The sequence below is a fragment of the Apteryx rowi genome, unplaced genomic scaffold (genome assembly GCF_003343035.1).
Source record: "Apteryx rowi isolate R43461 unplaced genomic scaffold, aptRow1 scaffold_269, whole genome shotgun sequence".
Lineage (NCBI taxonomy): Eukaryota > Metazoa > Chordata > Aves > Apterygiformes > Apterygidae > Apteryx > Apteryx rowi.
The window spans coordinates 773,269-789,779 of record NW_020449074.1 but is presented as its reverse complement, the minus strand read 5'-3'; the positions used below and the strand labels follow the sequence as shown (position 1 = coordinate 789,779).

Genomic DNA, 16,511 nt, shown 5'->3' with positions numbered 1-16,511 from the left:
CTGAATCTGTCTGTCTGCTTCTCAGATCTGTTTGTACTACCCATTGCCTCTGAAGATGAGGTTTAGCTGACTAAACGTAAATGTCTGTATTTAAACTAGTCACCTTAGCTTGCTTTTGCAGTCAGTGGAAAGGAACAGGCACCTAGGGGATGGTTTGCTGTGATCAGTTTTAGAAATCTATGTTAGGACACAATTAGTCTGCGGTAGAAGTGCTAATTTTTTGACTGATCTTACAGGAGTCTAGATGAGTGTAGACACCTGCATTTAGCCAAAAGAAATTTACAGTGAATGTCTTTGATCTGTAATTTACCTTGCAAGTTATTTTATTTCTCTTCTGCATGCATGTGTAAATCTACATGCTATGTAAGACACTGACCTGAGACAGTGATGCTGCCTTTTTTAATAGCTGAACATTTTCACATAAAAATTATGCATTTCCGAAAGCATTGCAGGTTTCCATGGGATCTACTGGAACAGCAGAGAGAGCCTGGAAGGTTTTTTTTTTCTTCCTAGTTTTCCTTAATAAATATAAATGCATTTTAATCACATTTTCTTCAGCCTTTGTGTAGACCCTACACCTGTATTTGCTAGATGTATTGTGACTGCATAATTTTTAGCATAATATTGTTTCTCCAAGAACATCCTGACCACAATTAAAGTGCAGCCTAGTCTCAGCGCTCCAAACCACGGACAGCCATTAATAGCAACAGCGGCGATAAACATCAGTCTAGGTCGGATCCTTCAAAAGAAACCATACAGGCTCAGCCAAGCCTAGAATCTAGCTACTGTGTAACCGTGCCACAGATTCGACTGTTAAAATACCCTGAAAGTACTGAAGTCAGCTTTCTAGCCGTTCAGTTGCTGACACGGCAGAACATCTCTTGATTGTAGTAGACCAGAAGGTCATTAGCATTCTTTGCTCAGAGATTAAGTCACTCTGCTTGGTGGTCGCACCGAAGCGCTCTTTTGGTAGGAGTGACCTCCACAGACTTCCGAGCTGTCGGTTCCATCCCTTATGATTATCTCTTGCGTTGCTCGGAATATTAATGGCACAAAGCCGTCGTTGTCTGCGGTGAGCACAATCCAAGAAGAGCCTACGAAAAGTAAGCATGAAAAGGAAATGAGTGTACTGCTCTGGTTACATAAAATGTACAAACACGTTTTAAAAAGTCATCCGGCACATGTGCAGAGCAGGCTTGCTTTTTGTGCGCTAAAGCCTTATTACCCTAATGACATTAAGGTCTGGCAATCCGCGCTAAACACACCTTTGCGTAAATGGAAAGGGAAACTAAATGAAAGGGCTTGAAAGGGCTTGAGGCATTTTGCCCCTTGCTTAAGTTCTGTTGAGTATCAAGGTGTAGTTTTGGAGTTAGTAAAGAAAATGACTGTGCTGTATTTGTTCTGGAGAGGAATAGGGTTATCCTCTCCTTCACTGTCAATCCAAGATTGTTCTGTATCTTTTCAAACTCATCTGACAAATGGAAAATAAGTTACACTTTGAAGATGATTTACGGAAGAAAAGAGATTGGGATGTTTTACTTCTCTTTGATAAATAAGTCACTAAAAGTCACTTGTTCTTGTTTGAAAAATTAGGAATGTTATGCTTTGTCTCTATGTTTGTTGAAACATTTTAGTGATATCAAAAATACATATTGTGAGTTTTCTTAGCATCACTTGAAGGGTTGATTTTTGGTCATCAACATTTATACAATTAAGTATACTCATATAATGCAGCTGATACTGTAAGATTTCTTGTCCTTTAATTATCTGTTGAATCTTTTCATAAAGAAGAGAGTGAATAAAATCTGAAGAACATTTTATCCTTTTTTCAGAAAAAAGAGGTAAAATTAAAAGGCAAAGCCATAAAAAACATTAAGATTCACTTTTCATACATTGCATAGAAGCAGAAATAAACCTGAAAACCCAGGTTGTTTTACTTTCCTTTGGAAATCAGCTTGAAAATGAAGCTGTATGTACTGGATATATATATTTTCTTGTGATTGAAGTATTTCCTGTTGGATTGGATATTGAAGTTATTATAGGAAGGAGTGAATTTTCTGTTTGTCTTTTGTACAACTTGACATTTTATGGAAAAAAAAATCTGTGGGAACAGATACACATTGTGGGAGCCCTTGTATCGCCGTTTTTCATACAGCGTGTGGTCCTGTCATTACTGAGCAGGGGGACATTACCTGGGATTATCTGAGGTACGGAAAGCCTTGCTGTGTTCTTTTGTTGTAATTTTTAATTTTGGGGGATGAGCTTGTGTTTTGAAAAGGAATGTGGAAAAGGGAAATGTAGATCCACAAAACATGCTTCATTTTTGTCAGTCATAACAAAACATTTTACTGGACAAAGTAAATCTCCGCTGCTTATACAATTAACAAAGCACTTATACAAGCTGCTACATGTTGTCATGTCACCATAAGAAGACTGACATTCTAAACCGTGACTCTTTAATCTTCTGCCCTTAATACTTTCTTTCTAATTCTGGACAGACTTCAGATTCTGCAAACAATGGGCCTGAAAGTGGAAATTCTGCTGCCCAAATCAGTAGAATTATGTTATTGGTCAAATCAGTAAAGCATAGTCTTTTGTCACACTTTTGGTACTTTTATTTCCCTCCATTGAAATGGGTGAAATTCTCTGTATAGTTGGGGACACTTGCTGTGAAGTGTATCCCACAGAATATTTCAACGGTGGAAAAATCTTGTGCAGAATGTGATACCCTTTTGCTGTGCACAATCGTTACAGATGGCCTGCGGAAAACAGCGACTTCTAACTGTGTGCTAATACTAGGGCTATATATGACAGGCTATGTTTAGCACAGGTAATGGTATTACAGTCCTGGACTTAAAGCACCCATGATCAGGCCAAGTTCATTGCTCATATAACTGATAATTTTTATAGCCTTGCCTTGGGTATGAATTTGGCCTATAGCTGTAGACTATTTTTTTCAATATATTCAAGTTGAAGTGTATATTCAAAGGAAAAAATGCTAACCATTGCAGTATAAGCACATTGTTCATTACGTCCCCTTTAATTATATAGCATTAGAGGATGGGAGTGATATTTTTAACCATTAAATTTAATATTCACGCCTTGTGGCAAAGGAAAGATTTGGGAATATAAACCTCTACTGGTCAGAACTGAATAAAGAACTACATAATTACCTCTGCCCTGAATCTGATGATTTTGCATAGTTTTAGCAGGATTCTTGAGTCAGTTCTTCCTTTTGCTGTCAACAAACAGACTCAAATTCGGAGCAGGCTGGCAGCACGTTCACCAGAGAGGGGGACAAGCTAGGGTGATTCTGAGACATTGTCTTCTTGGTACCTCTGAAGTCTAACGCACAAAACTGAAGGGTAGCATTCTGCTAACTACATAGTCACTTCGTAGGGCTGAAAATAGGCTTTCTCAGGCTCCTTCTTCACAGTGAATTCCAACCCCCTTTTTTTCCTTACGGGCATTTATGTTTCCAAAATCAAGAACTGGAAGTGCAGGCCAAAAATGGGATCCTCCTTGTCCCATAAAGCTGCGCTGCATTATTGCAGAAGTCTGCTGTGAATAGCTCAGGCCTCTGTAGCAAATGCAGATTTTCTATATATGTCTCCATTCCACTGTACAGTCGAGAGAGATGTGCTGACAAAAATACAAAACCTATATATCCTTACCTTCTGGAACAGCTTACATAACCTACTATAAGCCAGGGGAAAACTGAAATGGCCCAACGTGTCTCAGTTCTGCTGAGCTGTGGTATCATAGATATAGCCCCTTGTCTTCATTCTTGTGGTCTCAGCAAGAGCAAAGACATAAGCAGAATAAGAATGGCAGAAGAAAGAATATGCATAAGATAATGCATATTTTCCCTCTCCTTTTCCCACTGTCCTTGTTGCCAGCACCAGTAATATCCCAGGCCTGGTTTCTCGTTCACCAATAAGCCTGTTATATAGCAATTTGCTATGTAACCATCATTACTTGGTAAATTATAGCTTAGATTATCACAGTCTTTTCATTTTGATTTTACCAAAAGTTGAATTCATTTCTCGTAAGACAGAGGGTACCAATTAAGCCAATGTGTCCCTCTGCCTGTCAGGGCTAAGACAAGGAGCAAGGCAATGAGGGATTTATGGACCTCTCAGTGTGGAAACTATGCAAGAAGATAATAATTAGAGCCAAAGAATGTGGACCATAAAATCATAATATGCTTAGACTGTGATGAGAAAAGCCATCAGAAGCCTTATAGAGAAATGGTTGAGAAATAACAGTCTGTATGTTTGCTGAGGAGCGAGCACATGCGAACAGACAGGGACAAGGTAGTTCAGAGACCAGCCTGGGGCTAGAATTTCCCTGGCTGCTTCCACTTTTACAAATAAATCAGTGGTGGGTGGTAGATATGTGAGGCTGGCAAATTAGAACATGGAGTTTTGTTGTTTATCTTAGATTAAACTAATCCCAAATGCTACATGACACATATATATCATTTTCTGAGGATGAATTTTTCTCCAGCCTACTCTTTGTTGTCAGGTGTGGGACGTGCTTGTAAAGATGGGCAAGGCAAAATGCCAAAAGGTCTCATAAGAAAGTATTTCTATTTCCAGATAGCACAGTGTGCTGATTATTTTCTCAGCCTTCCTCTGTAGAGGCATTTAACAGATTACTCTGGTAATAGGGAGTTCTGCAATTACTTAGCATTTAAGTGATTTCAAAAGATGCTGGGCTGTATTTCAGACAAAGAAAAACAAATACTTATCAAGAAAAGTTAGATATCTCCGTTTACTACAATAAAGAGTAATTACTCCACCACAAATGCCCCTTTCATGCTAAAAATCTCAGGTGAAACCAATACCAGAAATAAAAAGAACATACCATGCTTCATTTCAATAATGGGCAGGTCAAAAAGCTGCTGGACTAAACTCAGATGGATCTTGCCATCACAGAGGAGAACGGCTTTTCTTTCTTCAGCAGCTGCTCCATTTGAAAAACATTTCTTCGAATGCATATATGTAAAAGAAAAGATCTTGTTAAAGACTTGCCTATTTTGCCTCAGTTCTTTTAACCTTTCTTCCGCTCTTATTCCTTCCAGCTCTTTACTAATTTTGACTGTGAAGAGAGGCTGTGCAGAGAGGCTGTAAAGCTGCTCTAATAAGGTAGCTGGGGACTCATATGGATTTCTTTGAGAGAGAGGGAGTTGTGTGGACTTACTGCCCTGGGGGTTGCTCTGACATTAACAAAATCCCCCATTTGAATATAAAGGTGGCAAACTCATGCTTCATGAAGTTTAGCTGGCCTTGAGAATTAACACCTTTGAGATCCATCACCCTGGTGACTGCAAAGTGCGAAGACTACAAAATAGTTGTTATAAGAAATTGAGTTAATGTGGTTATGGAATGGTTATATATTTGCATTTGCAATTCGTTACCTGCTATCATTTGAAGGTCAGTTTTAGCATTACGACTTTTCCAGTGACTCAGTGCCACCATTAAATATATGTGAACTGGACGTTTTCTTCTAAATCATCTTGCTGTGTTTTTGTGCTGTAAAATCCATTTTGTTCTTTCCTCCCCATACTTTCCACCTGTTTAGTTCCCATGTATTTTTTGCCTTTGACATCACTTATTTTTGCAGAATCTCCAGATTTCATGTATTTGTTAATTTAATTAACAGTCTGTTTATCCTGTTGCATAGACATTTCCATTTTGTACATTCAGAATGGATCCAAGTTAACATTTTAGAATGGGTGGAAAAGAAGTCATCTATCCCAAATCCCATTTTGGTCCTGCCCTGTCTGTGTCTGCTCCGCACCCCTGGATCTTTCTTGCTGCTGAAATTTCCGACTGAGTCAATTCACACTGCATCTTCTATTTCTGTGCTCAGTAATCTATTCTACAAGTTTATTAACCTTTGGCTAAATACATCTCTTAATCTCTTTTAACACTCATCTCTTAATTTCTAATTGGGCTGTCTTTTTGGCCCTGTCAGTCTCTCAGTGAACACGTGCTTTCTCGCTATGCAACATCCTTTCTAAACCAAATAATCACTTTTATTTTTTCTGTACATTGAATGTATGCTCTCACGAAACCCCCGGGATTCTGTAAGTCAGAACGTCTACCAACTGCTGTGAAAGTGTGTTTTCTCTACTCTGTTCTAAATTGGCTATGCAGATAAAGTCCCTAGCTGACTGTTATTTAATTACATATTATGATAGTTTGAAGATATAAGAACTACAAAAATAGTTCTCAGTTAAAAACCCCATCCAGCTTCAGAGTTTTTTTCATTGCTTTCCCTGTTCAAAACAGCCAGAAAATTTTTGCTGTGTAATAAATAGGGAAATATCTAAGGAATGCATCAGAGAAGTATCATTTTCTGAATCATAAATATATAGTAACTTTTTATTACAGCTTTTCAGAGCTTCTTAGTTACTTTTAGGTCTTTTCAAATTGTATAGTGCTATTCTACTGAACCTAAATACACTTAAAACTCGATGGGCTGAATTTTCAGCAATGGGCATGTGCTTTGCATTTACATTCCAAAGATGCTATTTGCCCGTACAGATATTGGTGCAATGTTTTTTGTTGCTGCTTATTAATAAATCTCACAACTGCTTCATTTTTCCTGGATTCAAGATGAAATACCAGGGTTTACCAAAATACCAAAATTCTACCTCTGTTAATGAATTATGAACAGTGGTGGACTGTAACTGAGACAGGCACGTTGCCTTGACTGGAGGGGTTCATTTTTTCATATAGACATGCTTCAACTGCTAAAAATCTGAAAAAAAAGCAATCGAGCTGTGCCTCTGTTGATTTGAAATCAGTCGAATGGAAATATATATTAAGAATGTATGTTCCAGTATGTTTTCTACTTAGCCCTGCAAGTTATTATTGTAACTGCTATTAGAAGTAGGAGACATTTTTGTATTATTATACAAAACTACATGGTATCTCTCTTTTATCCTAACCTATGATTTTATAGGTTTTCAAGTACAGACCCCAGAGCTCCAGTCTCAGAGCTGTTTGTCTTTCATCACTTCTGAGCACTTATACCAAATTATTCTCTCTGTTTATAATGATAAAATTGGTCAGCTTTACCTTTTATTTTTGTGTGCTGGCAAATTCTGTCAGGTCAAGAATCTTTCTCTGTTTTAATCTTCTATTTAGCCTCTTCTTGTTTAATGTTTAGGTGATGATAACATGCCTTCTCTTTGAAGAATATATTCGCACAGATCTTATCATATATTAAGTGATTTAAACCCATGCCTTCTTGAGAGGTAGGTAATTGTTATTATTCCCTTTTTATAGATGATCAAACCATGACACAGGAGGATTAAGAGATTTACTCAAGGTCATGCAGGTAATTTGTGACAGAGTTAGAAATACAACCAAATCTCACCTTAGTACTTGCCATTTTCATATCTTGACCCAAAGACCATTTTCTAGTAAAATCTAACTTTAATCTAGCCCTTTCTAAAATATGTATCTCTGCTTTTGCTGTGTTGCTGTTTGTCTCCAATGGAAGCCAGAGGGCTTGCAATTCTGTTTCAAAGCCCTTAAAATTAGTTGTTTTATCCGAAAACGAAGTTTATCGGTGGACTAAGAACATACTCACAGAAGAAACAAATATATTTCCACATGCTTGAGTGGATATTTTCAGATCAAGTTTCTTTAGCCAACTTCCTGTAGTATGTCGGGTCCAGCTCCCCCTCAGCAAAGAGCCAACAGAAACAAACCATCAATTCAAGAACTGTTTTCCTCCATCTGTGTCAGCCTGCCCCTTGAGCGGATTTTATAGCCTGTAAAGGGTCTCCTGGGCGGCAGCCCGCCAATCACAGTGTCGCCAAGCCATCTTTCAAAACTCGTGTTTTGGAAAACAGATATATATGGGAAGAAAATCATTTGCGAAAGCAGAAGAGGTTCCTGGATTAGCTGCCATACACCATATGTGTGTGCAATAAATCAACGTGTATTTTATCTCTGTTTTGAACCCCACCGAGCAGTCAGCTGGTTCTACCTCTTGACCCTTTTCCCCTATTAATCTTGTATTTCCTAATGCGCTGCCCACCCTTGCCTGGATGCCAAGATCATCTTCATGAACTTAAATTTAATGACCGGTGAAACTGTGAGGTAAATCAGAATATGCTACCAATCAAAAATGCTCTTACTAACCCTGGGTCAGTGATTCCCTGCAGTCTGAGTGTATCTTCTTGTACACGGATGACTAGAATTGTAAAACATATTCCAGATGAGGCCTCACTGCTGTGCTGCCTTTCGCACTGGATATACCTCACTGATGTATCTGAAGACTGCCCTGCTTCTTTTGATAACTGTATCACGTTTCTGAGTCATAGTTGTCCTGTAGTCACTTAACACGTGCAAGTCTTTGTCTTCCTCAGTTGTTTCCAGCTAATGAATATCCAGTACAGAACAGAAATTCTTGCTATAAATCCTGGAATATATGACTGTGCACTTCATATTAGTTCATTTAAATCCATTTTTATTGTTCTAGATGTTAAGGTCATCGAATTGCATGTGTGATATGCTATCCTCCATTGAAAATATTACTGACTTTGTGTCATAAGCAGATTTTATTAGTGTATCTCATCAGATCATTAATGAAACTTTTGGATTACCCTGAAGATCTTTCATGGGAAAATCCACGAGTAAATTTCCTCCATTTCCTTTTATTTTAGCATAACCATTTACTATCTTTCCTTTAGCTAACTCCTTAACCATCCTATATTTCTTCTATTAATCCCTATTCTCTGCAGTTGAATAAATAATCTCCCCTGTGGCACCATTCCAGGTGTTGTACTGAGTTACAGGTATTTTAAATATTCTTCACATCCTTTGTGTGAATAACTATTCTTTTATGAAGGAAAGATACCAGGTTAGTCTGTCACATCTATGCATTGTAAGATGAATAGGTCTGTATTGCCTGCGTCTTTATTTTCATTTTCTTAAACCCTTGATTTCAGCTCTTTGAATTGTGCCCCAGTGGTAATTTCAGCTTTGATACCCATTAGTCAGCCTGCTTTTGCCTTGCCCCCATATTCATTATATGTGAGGAGAGAAAACTGGTAAATTATACAGACGTGGGGGGATCTGGCCAAGAAGACAATGAGAAAACAGTTAGGTGGTTGCAGGAAGAGTGCTGAAGAGGAATGAGAACTATAATTTTTCATGTTCAAAGCACTGTGCGTTCTTGAGCCTTGTGCAGCATTGCCACGGGTGGTAGTATTTGGGTTTGGCAGAAGCGGTCCTTTCCTGTCATGAGGTCTATTGCTGCTACGATTCCTGTTTGATTTTTGATGGATCCCGATTTTATTGTGGTGGAGGTCTTAATAACTTTGCACGCCCTTATTTGAGACATTCCGATTGCAAACCTAACTGACCCATAGGAGAAGCATAAACCTGTAAAATAGTTTAAGGTGGAAGAGTTTGTATGTGCTCAGAGGTGATTAAATCCCAGTGCGGTTTGCTTTTATAGCTCGCAGAAGGACACCAGCACTTCAGATGATGTGATGCTAGGATTTCTCTACTCCTGGATACCCATTCAGATGGGTGCAACTAAAGTTTCAGATGCCCTCTAATGTGAGACGTTTTCTTTGCCCCCATGCTTGTGCTTCTATTACCTTTATGTTTGGGATGTTTTATTTTAACTCCAACCTTTACGTCCTTTGCAAGGTATGAAATCTTGGATTCATCTTAAACTTTACATGTTCCATTTCTCTCGCGTTGGTGTATCTGACAACCAAAAAACATCTGGTCCCATGGAAGATATCGCAAGTCCCCTGCGAACCCTGCTTGTCTGCTGTTGCTCAGTTTTAGAACATGGTCAGAATTTATCCTGAATGGATCCTGCAACCTTTGCTCAAAATCTTAAGCCCGCATTAATCACATCTTGTCTCGACTACTGCAGTTCTTTCTTTTATGGTCATCCTAAATCTCTTCCGTCTAAACTTCAGGATGCCTGACTAGTTTCTTACTCCAGGGAGCAGTCGTATCATCCTCCTCTTCCATCATTTTCATGGCTTCCTTTCTATTGCTCCACCTGAGTCAAAACTGCCCTTTGGATTTCAAAAAGGTTCATGGACTTATTACAGCTAATCGTTACAGCTTGGTTTCTCCTTATCTCCTTGCTCATTTTACGCTGCCACCCTTAATGCACCCCCCACCCTTCTTTATCTCTATCCATGTATTTGTATTAAAAAACTTTATTGCCATGTTTTGATCCTTTCTATTCTTCTCCCACCTCTGTATAAAAGATTGTTTATTTTATAGCTGACCTTGGCAATAAAGTTTCCCGTGGTAAATTGTACGAAGATGCTGTAAAAATACAAATTGACTTGCATACAATTATTGGTGAGTGTTAAGAAAAGGAAATCATGATGACTAATTGCTGAAAATGTATTTATTTCCTGTTGAATTATGCAACATATGCTCTCAATGATACAGACTTCTGACATCATATGGCTTGTGAGCAAAATGCAGGAATTTTAAGATACTCTTCGAATTAAGATGAATCTTGTTCCTCCTAAAGAGGTTTGCCTAAATGCCATTAATTTCAAATCTAGATTGGCTTTATTTCCACTGTAATTAGCTTTTGAATGAGGCTTGTTTAAATATTCTGCAGCTGTTTCTTTTCTGGGGGAAAACAATGATAAAAGTATCTTTCTGCAAAATGAAACAGAAACAAATCTGTGACAGATTTTCATCTTTCTTTTTTCTTGTTAAATAATATCTTCTTATTGCGTCTGTCTGTCTGCCCTCCCACACTATCCTGAATCACAAGTCTGTATGCGATGAAAGAGCAATAATATTTGCTTTTCAGGGTTGAATGATCAAGTCACCTCTGGTGGCTGAATGCTATTACACAAGTGATAGTGCAGTGACATTTTCAAAGCGTGAGTGATCATGTTTTTCTTTTACGGCTGCGGGATGCAAAGAATATAAATTCTGATAGTACTGCATGGACATGACTTCAGAGAAGCTATAGGTAGGTTAGAACTAGCAGAATAAACAAAGGTTTTGAAGAATATTTAGTAAATAGACATTATGAATTATTAAGTCATTTACCTTCTGTTTTATATTATGGTTTTCTAAGCAGAACTGGAAATTTTATGTATGTAAATAATGTTTCCGCACAGCAAAGTTCATAATCGACCATTAATTATTGCTACGCTTTTAGCTCTAATGGCTTAAACTTTCCTTTTATGTTTTTAATGCGCAGATATGGTTATGCAGCATGGATCATTTTTATATTTTATAGTACAAGAGATTTCTCAATCAGGATTGAGCCTCTGCTGTGCTGGGGATTATACAAACACTTAAGAAGACGTGCACTTGGCACAAAAAGCTGACAGCTAATGGCCATATTATTGACTGGACTGCAGCGTTCCTAAAGTTTAGGATGTTTTCCACAGGCTGATATTTATATCGTAAGGCAATAAAGCTATTTCCTGACTTTTTGCACTGTGAACGCAGAGCCTGGCTGGAACCCACAGCCCAGCTGGTTTCTGAGCTCACAGAGCGCTAATCAGCTCCTGAAGGAGGAACAAGGTTCAGATGTCTGAATCCAAACTAATCAAAACAGCTATTTTATGAGCAAATTATTAGCTGCCTATGAAGCAAATATTTCCCTGTCTGGAGGCCTTTTTGTCATCAGTCTATTTATCATTATTTTTTGGCATCCAGCTGTGATCCTGTTAGGTTTCAGAAGCAGGGTTGAACTACGCAAGGCGTTTGATGTGAGACTTCCACAGAAGAGCTGCATGTGCCTGAAAGACGTTAAGTGGCACTTTTTCTGCGTCATTATAATGTGGTGCCAGAGTTGCTCTCTGCTGGCTCAATGTGAAACCGACCTGTTTAGATAAATAAGAGACTTCCTTTCCAAATGTAGTTAGTCTGGCAATATTTTATAAGCACTAAATTTTCTTTGTTTCCGAAGAGGAAAACAGGAAAATTAATTCTTACTGCTTGTGCAAGCAAACATGTGCACAGTGACTTTCAGATCTTAGATTAATGTTAGGTGTCACAGTCAGAACTACTCTTTGGAAAGGTTAATCCAATAGAATCCAACAGATAGGGCTCCTTGCTAAATAAATAAGTGAATTTACGTTAAGAAATCAGAATTAATTTGAATCTGCTGTAGAGCACAAGAGTTTATTTTTTGGCAAATAAAATCCTAAATTATTTAAAATGGACATGTTTGCTTTTTTCAGCAGAATTTGTATAATATATTCAAGTTAAATTATTGACTAATTCAGATCAAAAGCTTTGCTTTCATCCAGAGTGCCTAACATACTAAAATCTGCTAAAATGCCAAGTAAACAATTGCTAAAAAGTAATGAATATATTTGAATTTAGTCACAATTCCCTTAATGAATGTTTTAAGAGTGGTGCTTAGATGCGTATATATGGATCCCTTTAAAATAAAAGGAAGTCATTATTGTATATCTGTGAATCAAATTTTATTGAGACATACATACTTCAGCATCATCACTGTAATAACTCCATTAATTTGACATAATGGTGCTTAAAGTGCAATAGACAAGAATACATTTATAATTGGCACCTACGTCCTGAAAGGGACCTCAGCTTCAGCAGCAGCATGACCAAAAATATTATCATTATAATATCAGTGTTACTGCTAGCATCACTTAAGAGTGATAAATAATTGCCCAGCCTGTATTCTTTAGTCAGTTGAAATTCTTACTGATGTCAGCAGGACTTTTGCCAAAATAAGGATGAGATAGGAACATGATGATTTGACATTCACCTATTTATTTAATGAAATAATTACATTTTGACATTTTTTTCAGAAAATTTGAAGTAGTAATACTTTTTTTACAGATTGATTATGTCCAGTTGTGTGAAGACTGGCAAAAGAAATAAGCCAAATTCATATCACTCCCATTTGAATTTTCTGTAGGTTGAGATTCAGTACTTTGATTCAGCCTTCATGAGATCCCAGCTACCTCCAAACTTTGGATTTGAGCTTGAGTTTGAATTTATCGGGTTGCTGATGAGGATGGTTACTGTACCACCCAGCTCAGGCTCATCTCTATACTGAACTAATATATAAACCTTTTGTACGTTAATGACCGTTTGGCTCTGTTCTCTTCTTTGATAGATACACACAGAGTCAGCAAGTATCCAAGACAGTTGTGCACAATCAAAGAAAGAAGAACAGACCCAGATCTTCCATATGAAGTATCCTGTAAGTTACCCACATAGTCCTTAGTTATTGTTTCAATGACAAATTATAATACCTTTTTAAATTAAGCTTGATGTCAGACTCAGATTACATTTCTAATTGGTTAATAAGAATTAAACTGCATCCTCTTGATTTAAAAATAAATAAATAAAAGATTTTTTTTTAAATTGCAGTGCCCTATCGTAATATTTCTAAGTTGATGAAAAAGTTACCTGGTAAGTGATGTAAACAACAGGCGGTTCCTCTGAACATGGGTAGGCTAAAGATATCCTCCTCCCATTTTTAGTGAAGTTTGTTAGTTCAGAAAGACTCAGTTGTAATTCACTGAAGCTCCCACAAAGTCTCTCTAGATTCCTAGAGATGTGACTCATTCCTCTTTCATTTGGCAAGTTGTTATTTTTAGGAGAACTTGATGTTTCTTGGATCACATTGAACTGCGCTTTAGGAGAAGTTGGTCTGTTGGAAAGCCTGGTAGGTGTTCTGAAACCAAGAAGAGCCACTGAACGATTGATGATAGGTTCAGCATCCAAGGCAACTGAGGGGTCACCTGGGAACCTTTTTTCATCCTGGTCACTCACACTTGATGAAGAGCTCTGTTCATAACTAGGGCTCTTTACTTCTTCTATGAGTCTTCTCCTGCCACTAGGAGATTGAATAACCGTGCTCTGTGGCACTAGCAGCTCCCTGCTTTGAGCTTGGTCTTCTGTGGCAATATTTTGAAAGAACTTTCTTTTTCCAGGTATATTCACAGAGGATTCAAAGTTATAAAACATATTCTGGTTAGTCTCAGGCAGTGCTGAAGAATCTTCTTCAAACATCAATTCTTTGATCATTAAACGCATTACATACCTGTCTGAACTCGAAGATGGAATGAGACAAGGCTCGGGGAACTTTTGTTTTCCAATCAGAATCAATAGGAGTTTTTCAGTCAAAAAGCATAAGCCCTTTGGTCTTTCATTTTTTTCCAGCTGGATTTGTTGAATATGGGGCATGCAAGAAGAGGTTACTGAATACACCAAAACAATATTAGAAGTATTAGAGGCTACTGCCACAATCTGAGCTCTAAGGTCAAAAGCTATTATATCAGGAACCAGAATACCTGGGATAGTGCCTTTTCTGGTGGTGGTTACCTTCCTCTCAAAAGTCACCAAGATCAGGTAAGAAGAATCCTGACCATTTATTGATGCGTAGTCTTTGCGTTTCAGAGTAATCAGAGGCCCAGGATCAGACCTCCGATGGTTTGCAAGAATATTGGTTAAAGCCACAGGACCCGATGAAGAAGATGCTACTGAATCCACAGTGACTGATCTATCTGAATCTGTAGACTTTCTTCGAAGGTCCGTGGAGTATTCCTCGTCACCAAGCGCCAGAGTAGACTGTGAGAGTAAAGAGCCAGTTTCAGTACCAGATGGCACGTCAAATGTAATGCCTGCATTCAAACCACAGATCTTATCTAAAGGAAGCTCAGTAGCTACAGCAATTTGGAAATCCTGTGTGGCTTCTATAGCACAGATATAACCTCCCACATCAAATATTGGGCAAAAGGAGCAGGCATTTAGAGTTTTCTGAGTATTATCCCATATATAGGAATGAAGGGCACTGCCTATAGCAACTACTAAACGGTTACCATTCTTAGTCCAGCAAGCACAGTGGATAAGCCCACTGCTTTTGATGTCTGCTTTCACCCTGGTATTGTCAGAACGAACAGTATGCAGGACTGAAGCATCTCTTTTTGTAAGCACAGCCAGGACCTCCTTCTTTGGATGCCACACACAGCCCTGGGAAAGCAGTGGAAAGGGCTCACCAATTTCACAAGTCTGAGAAATCAAGGGTTTGTTCTTCTCTGCAGTGCTGTAGCCCAGCTGCCAAATGCTAACATGCTTTTTATGCTGAACAGCAAGCAAAGCTGGGATGTCTGTAGAGCAGCATGGGCCCCAGTAAAGCCCATGCACATGTTCAAATTGACCAACAACACTTGAGTCTCCAAACTTTAGTTCTCCATTATGATAGTACAGATCAGTCAGTACCACTTGCTTCCCATCTGTCCAGGCAATTCCATGCACGGGGTGGATGGCCTGATATAAAGCGTTAAGGCCAGTTCTCAGCAGTTTCGCCTTTCCCAGCTCCATCTTTTTAAGCTTTCTGTCTACTGGTGATTATTCCAAAGTAGAGAATCCATGGAATTCATTTGCAGATCATGATGAGGAAAATAATGTCTTTGACTGCCTTCCCTTCCTTCCCAGAATCAAACTGTTTTTTCTGCTACTAGTCCAAGAGTCTGTATTGTGAACTCCCTCTCGGTAAGCCTGCAGCTGCTCTTCTAAGTATAAATCCATGTGAAAGCTGCTTTTACTATGTCTTCCCTGGGAGGAGTTATCATCTTCATGTGATGGCTAACAAGGTTTAGCTAATTACTGTGCATTTTCGTAGAAGTCTATTTTTATCTCTTCACTGCTGGGAGTATATTTAAAAATAACTCTTTAATACGTTGACCTTCAGTGAATGAAGGTCTTGTTTGGTGAACATAGGAGAGAGATCGTATGCTGTCAAACCTGGGTAATAAGCTACAGCCTGAAATAATGACCTGACACTTCTTTCAGCCAGCCTTTGAAGGGTAAAAGATTTAAACATTTCTGAGAACTGTACAAGGCAGATTGCAATCTTTGATGGACAGCACCTTTCAAAGATATAAGATCCTAAGTGGCTACTGAAAAGAAAGTCAGAAAGGGAAATCATACTCTGTTCTGTCAGTAGTTACGGGAGAATGAAGGAAGATGAGATTTAAAAAAACAAAATATGCTAGAAACAAAGGCAGCTGACTAGTGTTCATTTTTTTGTGTCAGATTTCCTAGCTACAGGTATATATTGATTTCTTTCTTTGGCTTCCTAGCCACCTCTGTCTGAGGACTGCTTCCTCATCATAGAGCCTACAGCCCAAACTGCAAAGAGGAAGCCAAAATTTTCCCGTTTTCCCAAACTCTGGAGTATCTACAGCATGTAACATAACATCATGCAAAGATCCTTGAGCTAGCAACCCCCCCACAAATAACAGGGTTAGCAGTGTGGTGATATGAGGGCACGCCAGTTTGGTTCAGCTGTATTGTTTCACGACCGGAGCTGGAATACCTCAGGTGTCTTCATTCTGCCCTCCTCGGCACATCCTTTTCTGGGGTTAGTTTGCAAGAGTCTGGGTATCAGTGAATGTAAATATTCAGGGTGGGATTCAGTACTTAGATATAAGCAAACATTACTATTATAAACACGGTAGGCTATCTGAGACATACACACAGGGCTGG

General features: G+C 38.5%; 1 protein-coding gene across 1 annotated transcript; it reads right to left on the bottom strand.

Moving 5' to 3' along the window:
* Positions 1-109: 109 nt before the first annotated feature.
* Positions 110-15,344, bottom strand: LOC112967204 (WD repeat and coiled-coil-containing protein-like). The gene is made up of 3 exons (XM_026068121.1): positions 13,428-15,344; positions 4,870-4,990; positions 110-1,094 (listed from the first exon to the last, which is right to left on the bottom strand). The coding sequence occupies exons 1-3, from the start codon at positions 15,342-15,344 to the stop codon at positions 928-930; spliced, it is 2,205 nt and encodes a 734-aa protein (XP_025923906.1). The 3' UTR covers positions 110-927.
* Positions 15,345-16,511: the final 1,167 nt, after the last annotated feature.